General features: G+C 43.7%; 1 protein-coding gene across 1 annotated transcript in view; it reads left to right on the top strand.

The window, feature by feature from the left end:
- Positions 1–8,155, top strand: part of FOXP1 (forkhead box P1) — a 759,404-nt gene that overhangs the window by 722,770 nt on the left and 28,479 nt on the right. Inside the window, exon 15 of the mRNA XM_006158051.3 lies at positions 4,822–4,905. Coding sequence (XP_006158113.1) covers positions 4,822–4,905 — 84 coding nt within the window. The remainder of the gene's footprint in view (positions 1–4,821; positions 4,906–8,155) is intronic.

Below are 8,155 nucleotides of genomic sequence, written 5' to 3' on the forward strand. Positions count from 1 at the left end.
CCTCACCCTGTCCTCCCCTCCCTCGCCTTCCCTTCCCTCACCCTGGCCTCCCCTCCCTCACCCTCCCTTCCCTCACTCTGGCCTCCCCTCCCTCACCTTCCCTTCCCTCACCCTGGCCTCCCCTCCCTCGCCTTCCCTTCCCTCACCCTGGCCTCCCCTCCCTCCTGTGGAGGTTCTGTATGAGGGTAGTTCGGCACTGGAGGGCTGGGGATACCTGTAGTTTCAGTTATTGTCCCCGATCACCTTCTTAGGGTTGCAGCAGTGCTGAAAACGCAGACCGAGCACTACCGAAATAAGCTTTTGGTCTTGCTTCTGCACCCTCCCTACTTCAGATCTTGGACACCTTGGGAACCAGCAGTTAGCGTAATGGCTATGTCGCTGGACTCCCACGTAGTCGACCGCGGTTCGTGTCCCGGACCCAGTGGCTTAAAACTCACGCCGGGTGCGTGTGCGTGCCCAAGATCCCGAGAGGAGAATGGAGGAGAAGGGATTGCGGTGTGACCATCCCCCCTGGGGGGTGATTTCTCGCTTTCTGTCTCTATGTCTCTCTCTGTCTGGCGAGCGCACGCGCCCTATAGTGAAAAAAAAAAAGATCTTGGACTCCTTCTCCCCGTGAGCCTCCGTTTCCCCAACTACAAGGACGCGAGAGTGAAACTAGAGGACGTGAGGTAGCTCTGACAGGCTCTGCTTCCCTGAAATCAGGAGTGCCTTGGGTCCCCTCTTCTTATCAGTCCTCAAGAATTCCAGCTTTTTACACATGGCAAAGTCTTCATTTATTTCACCCGAGTTTTGTTTCTCACGAGTGAGAACCACCAAATTGGCCTGAAAATGATTAGTCCTCCTGACAACATACGAAATGGTGTTAAATGAACCCCAAACCCCGTTCCCTTTTCTCTGCCGAAAGAATGAGTGTAATCTTCTCAGTTTTTGTCTTTGAAGATGCTGGATAGAGCTCCTCGCCTGCGGCGGTTATCAGGAGGTCTGGAGCGATGCACACATTCCGATCTTTCCCGGCCTGGCCTGTCTGAAACCGAATGTGACGCCATGGTTAATAGAAAAGGGGATGACCTATATCAGCCAGGGGGGGCGTTTGCCCGGGTCGGGGCGAAGACCTAGTCAGAGCAGGCGATAACTCTGGGAGAAGCAGCCTTCATCTTGCCAGCGCCCCCCGTTCCATCTTTACCACATCGTGTTGGGTCCTCCTCCCCCTTAGCCGGCCGCAGTCCCCGGCGGGTCTCCCTTACGTGTATCCAGAGAGCGAACATTCAGCCGGTCGAAGTCTACATAGTCCCATTCACCCTCGTGTAAAGTCTCGGGGAAGGGGTTAGCGTGTGGGGAGCTGGTTAGTCGGGACAGATGGGAGGGGCCCAGAAAAATGGCATTTAACAGACACAAGAACGTAAGGGTCTGTGTGAAAAACGAAGTAGATGTTAGTGTCCTTGATTTGATTACCGCACACTCTGTATGCATGCCAGGAACGACCACATCGTACATCACAAATATGTGTGACATTTAAACGTAAATAAGAAATTATAAAATAAGAAAAAAAATGTAAAGTAGAAGATGAGTTGTTTTTGAGCAATCATGGAGCACAAGGGGCCGTGCTAGCTTTTGATGTGCGAGAGCATGTGTCGTCCTCAGAACCACCTTCCAGAGCTCAGAGGGGATCATTCCATATTTGGAAGTAGAGCAGGGGCCGTGCTAGCTTTTGATGTGCGAGAGCGTGTGTCGTCCTCGGAACCACCTTCCAGAGCTCAGAGGGGATCATCCATATTTGGAAGTAGAGTGAAATATTGAAAAGGGTCACAAAGCATGTGTAGAAATCACCGAGTCAGGATTTGAACATGGCTCAGTGTGATTGAGGTGTCCATCCCACATCCTTTACCATGTCACCCTGCCGGCGTCCTGCAGAATTGGTGAGCAGAATGCCTAATTAATACAACCCATGGGACCATCAGGCACCATGGTGGTTGGACTCCCACATGGCCAACCGTGGTTCAAGTCCCAGACATGGTGGCTTGCTCTCTCTCGCTCTCTCTCGCTCTCTCTCTCTCAAGTGCACATGCCCTATAACAAAATAGAAAATAATAATGATGATGATGAATACAATTAAAAAATTCTTAAAAAAAAAAATAAAACCACAAAACCCTGCACATGCAGCTTGTGACATGCAACCCATTGTCAGCCCACTGGTGCCATGTACCCATCCCTCCTCCGCCAGCAAAGCTTTTGTTACCACAACTGTAAAACATTTTTAAATCTGATGGCCGAGTTTGTAGTTGACATTTGGACTGAATTTCTCCCCCTCTCTTTCTTTGCTTTTTATGGGATTTGCAGTCTGAGATGGAATGCTGGAACATACCTGCTCATATTAAATGTTTGCGTTCTCGTATTATAATAATGAAAGGATGCCGTGAAAATTGATGGGGACGGTGAGCTCCTGGAATGATGGCATAGAAAGTAATAAAGAAGGCAAAAGCTTTCGGAAAGACTAGAGAGTGTTATAAATGGGAGACAGCCACTGTCGAAAGAGGATTGTGGTTTCAGTAGGTGTGAATGTGTAACCTTTTTGCCTGGGAAAACAAGAAGTGAATTTGGCAGGTTTCTTTTGTTAATTGTTAAAACAGTGTGTATTAGAGCTATAAGGATTAATCTCAAGCTCATCCAAGAATACAATAGGACCTGTCAGTTCGCACTAGCCAAACACAAACACAAAGTTGCATTTTCGCCTTTTTATGTAGCCTTCCCCCCTCTTCTAGAAAAGCAGACCTAGGATGGAAGAATTGAGGTTTCTGGATAATGCTCCAAAGGGCTGATGAATTCTAGGTACTAGTCACATAGGAAAAGGGGAAAATGGCCCCCGTGGTTATGACCTCCCAGCTTACGATGCGGTCATGTGTGCGGATTCTTGCTAGGCGTAAGCGGCTTAGTCCCTCTGAGTGTCCAGCGCAAGGTCAGCGTGTAGGGTTTGGATGGATTGAGGAGATCTTTGAAGCGTGGGGCTTGACTTTTCCTTCTGCCAGACCGCGTCTGCCGAGTTGCCACATCACCAGTGTTTACCCCCAAATGAAGTCACAATTAATAGTCAACAGATTCTTCAGTGAATATCACCTCTCATCCTTCATGGGTTTTCTTCAGCATGGCAGACTTCTTGACTTGAAAATGAATGACATCTAAGCCTCATTCCTTTTGCCCGGTGATCCCGTTTAAAACAAAACATATTTTTTTTTCTTTAAATCTAAGAATATTTTCATTTTAACATCACAAAACTTAGGACACTTACATAAAAAAAATAATAATAATCACTTGTATAAACATGCCATTCCCAACATTATAATTGTTCTCACTGAGCCACTTTGGAAAACTGAATTCCTTTAGCATTATGTGTTCAGAGAATCTTGTAGTTAGGCTGTTCAATAACTTACTAAAGAACAGAGGATGAAGAACATAAAGTGGCTCCTAATATGGTATCATTTTCATTTCCTGTTTGTTGAAAGATAAATGCTAACACTGGAAGGCCTTTTTTTTTTTAATCTTTCTTTCTTCCTCTTAATTTATTCTTCCCTTCACCACGAGGGAATAGAAAGAAAAAAAAAATGTGATATGGCTTGAGACTGAGTCACACAGAATAAGCTGCAAGCTCTTTCTTTTCTGGTCCCCTTTCCCTTTTCTCTGCCTTGCCCTAATTCCTGAACCTCTCCCTCTTTGCAAAATGACTGGCTTTTAAAGTGCAAAGCATATTTGATTGATGTTTTAGGATAACTGTCGACGTACAGAGATTTTTTTTTTTTAAAAAAAAGAATTTAAGGTTAAGTATGTGACAGAGAAGGAATGCATCCTTCCCCAATTCTAAGGCATCGTTTTGGACAAATGGTCTGTGGAAGTTTTGAAAGAAAACCGGATGTAGTAGTACTCGGGCACACTTGCGGGGTCTCAGGCTCATTGTCACCACTGCTAATGTCTTACACATTTTCAACAAGTGGCACAGCTGTTCTTTTAACCGTACCTTTATTCTTTGGGATGAGTCTCCCATTTCTTCTACAGGAGTGATTGTTATACGTCTCCTGTGCCTGATGTTCTTGAACTGTCAAAATTATCATCATCAAAACACTCCAAAGCGAGCAGTAAAGAGTATACCATCCAGACAGTCTGTTTGAACGCCTGCTGTGTACGTCCAATTCGAAACTCCTGGGACTTCATTTTTTTTCTAGAACGGGGAGACTTAGTTTATTAAGATGAGACTAGCACATAGCAGGTACTCAAACCCCGATGAACTAAGTTTATTTCACGTTCACTCGAAAATGGGAACCTGTCAACCCTCGTAGGCCTTCTCCTGCCCTGCTGCTGTCACTTGCCAGCACTGTCTTAATCTGTTCCTACCAGTTAAGAAAGATGAAGCCGACTTTGCATAAATGTATCCATCTGTCTAGGAGTTTTTTCCACAACCACAACAGATGAATTTATGAGTTTTACCTACCTAGCTCATTTTCCTTTTGCTTCCTCATGAATAAGGTTGGTTAATAGGCATGATTCACGTTTGTCTTTTAGCTGTCTGTGTTACTTGGACTCCTTGGTGCCAGCAGGTCTAGAGCTTCCCAGTTAAAGTCTAATGCATCTTGTGTTGAGAAATCTCACACCGACACCTCCAGGTTCTTAGAGATACTTGGCAATGGTTGCATAGATTTCAAAAACGATTTAAGCAATGAAAATGATTGTCATGTGCTTTGTTGCCATAGTTTAATTGGGAATATATATCATTTGTGGTGGTAAAATGGCCATGCGTCTATTCAGAGAAATAACAAAGCATTTTCTTTCTACTAGCTTGCAAAAGACAAAGAGCGCCTGCAAGCCATGATGACCCATCTGCATGTGAAGTCTACCGAACCCAAAGCCGCCCCTCAGCCCGTAAGTACCCATCCACACCGAGGGCAGAAAGCAAAACATAAGTACTGTGTTTCTTTTCTGTTTCCCTACCCTGAGCATAGCAAGAAGCCCAGCCTCCCTGTGTAGATGTGAGTGTTGAAGGCCTTTAGTTCACCAACTGTTACTGGTTATTTACTATGAAGAAGGCAGTGTGCTCGACATCTGGGGAGATACGGGAAGATTCCAACACGGTCCTTACCTGTGAAGCCCAAGCAACTGGCTCTTCTTGGAGACAGGATGATTGGTGTTAAACCAAGGTCCCGAAGTATTGGGTTGTCAGGAAAGTCATGACACGTATATGCGTGGAAAAATATGTCATGACTTTTCCGACAACCTAATACTTTATGAGATCTCACTGGAAAAAGAAAAGGAAAGCAGAGAAGGTAAGCGAGACCGTGCGAGTAGAAGAGCCATTTCAGCCTGGGTAAATGGTAACACAGTTGGGTATGAGAAGGGGAGCAAGAAAGAGTCCAGTTGAATTCTATCAGAGGTAAGAAATAGGAAACATTGACTGTCGGAAGAGTTACTGAGCAGCTATGTTATGGAGGGTATCTAATGGTTACTAGGAGTTGAAAGTGAAAGTCCTTCACAGGAGATCAAATTCAGTACATTGAAATAATGTTTAATTTTTAGGGATCCACTCTTCCTTGCCTTGTTCTCTTGAAGGATATCATTCCAGCACAGGCAGTTTGATAACCATTCTTCAATTTTGATACTGAACCCCAAATCCTGTCTTGGGCCTCATTCTTAGAACAAATTGATCCCTTTATCAGTTGCATCTCTCACGTACTTATAGTTCTAAAAGTCTCCTAGTAGCTTTAACTGATTATTCGACATGGAGACAGTGCTCTGCTTCTTGATTTTTAAGATTTGTAAAATTTAAAGGTACACTGCCTTTATTTGATTTTGCTTGGAGTCACTGTGTGAAAATTAATTGAGCGTTGACAATCTATAGTTAGTACCAGCAATTTTAATCAATATGCAATGATGCAGCGTAATGGCAAAGTATTGGTTTATCTGTTTTGACTGATTTTTTTCTATAAATAAAGCAAACATACACCCATATATGTATGATTTATGGTGATAGAAATAAAACGGAGTCAGACTATTAACCCAGCAAATATGGTAGCCTGCCAGAATGCAGTTGGCAGACAAAATTAATGTCTGAAACAGAACACATTACTGAGATATAGGACATAAAATCATTAAACACGTCGTGCATCCATTTTTACTAGGAAAGAGTCCTTAGTTTCCACATATTTTTACAGCAAATGGCTGTAAGACTGGATGTGTAGGCTTCCAGAAAGGAAGGAGAAAAAGAACCAGGCCATTCCTATTGGAACCAGTGGCCAACAGGGCTCTTCCTTCCAACCTCTCCTATTAAGGGGGACCCTGGGAAGCAACAGGCACCCAGCTAAGCAGATCGATGACTTGGCAGACATCCGAAATTGGCTTGGCTAATTGCAAAGAGTACTGACTGCCTTCTAATTCTCTGCAAGTCTTCAGATGGTGTTAGTGAAAGAGTAACCCTTCTCCATGAGGAAGGGTTTGGGTCTTCAGACCTTGAAACAAGGGAGAGAATGGAATGATCTCTTCCTCCCTCTGTGGATTAAAAACAACCAAGAGAGAGTGAGACTCGGACTCAACACTCTAGGAATGGCCTTGTTTGGGATCATGGGATACCTCTAAAGAGAAAGCAGAGCAAGGGATCAGCATTTAACTTAATGGCTTTTTCACTGGACTCCCACGTAGTCGACCGTGGTTCACGTCCCGGAGCCGGTGGCTTAAACTCACGCCGGGTGCGTGTGCGTGCATGCCCAAGATCCCAAGAGGAGAATGGAGGAGAAGGGATTGCGGCGTGGCCATCCTCCCGGGGGGTGATTTCTCGCTTTCTGTCTCTCTGTCTCTCTCTGTCTGTCTGGCGAGCGCATGCGCCCTATAGCAAAAACCTCTCCAAAAAAAAAAAAGAGAGAGCGAGAGAGAGAAGGCAGAGCAAAACCCCACAGGGTGCTGGGCAAATGGCAGGACTGGGTGCTGGAAAGAATCACCCTATGTGTCAGCCCATGTAGGCCACAAAAGGACCTTTGGGAGTGCCTATGTGGACTGGCATGAAGCAGTCAGTAAACAGGGACTCGCAGCCATGGGGGAAGTGAACAGGGAAGGAAGGTTTTGTCTTGATTAGTATTTAAAAAAAAAAAAAATGTTTTACATTCTAGAAAATTATAACTTTGAAGGGGACCTCCTACTAAATTTATTTTTAACTGCTCTATTGAAAATTCTCTACCACTAGTCAACATTATCTCTTAGTAGCTCAGCACAGTATTTCTTTATTAAAAGAAATAGGCACGAATATTTTTGACTGAAAAATTAATAGCTTTTGAATTCATACACAGCAGGTTTTCTTTTGCAAAGAAGTCCAATATCGCCGCACAGCACTTCTATAACCATTTATTTAGAGTCCAAGTCAAACCTTTGACAGCTAGAGCAGCGCTACAAGCCAATATAAAGAACTCCAAGATGTAAACCAACAATAGGCCGTCTGTGTGAGGTTTGCCATTGTCAAATACATAGATTGTTTGGATTAGTTTATGTAAATGTACTGTTGTATTACCCTTTGAAAAAAAAAAAAAAAGATCACATTTGTGTATGAAAAGTGGTTCCCTTCACAGGCAGCATTATAAATTCCTTAGCCTTTAACTTACATGTAAGAAGTAAAAATTGGGGCCTGACAAGCAGATATTGTGTGACACTCTGTTGTCAGAATGAACCTGCCTTCTTTTCATTTATTGGAAAATAGAAAATTTTATTATAGATACCATCTTATAAATCAGGAATTATTAAAATACGTATAGGTGAGGCATTGGGAAATTAATTATAAAAGGTAGACGTGCAATGTTTTGCATACGTTTTCACTTCCTTGCCTTGGGAAAAAAAAAAACGCACACTGCCTACCTTTGATGCTTTCAACTTTAGGGACCCAGGGCTCTCTGGTGGTGGATTCTCGTGTGCAAAATAGTCCTTACAGCCTGTAATTTAGTTCACCCTAAATCATAGAATGCGTGGTGGATGTTTGGATGAGTATCCTTCTAGACTCTTTGATTTGAATCGAGCAGCCACCGGGATTCAGATCTAACCATAGATGGGGACTTGTGTGTTTCGACCTCACCAGTAAGTTCATGCAGTTTTTTTTTTTTTTTTTTTCTTGCTTTTTTTTTTTAAAAAAACCACCGCG

Source organism: Tupaia chinensis, unplaced genomic scaffold, assembly GCF_000334495.1.
Source record: "Tupaia chinensis unplaced genomic scaffold, TupChi_1.0 Scaffold000570_1, whole genome shotgun sequence".
NCBI lineage: Eukaryota > Metazoa > Chordata > Mammalia > Scandentia > Tupaiidae > Tupaia > Tupaia belangeri.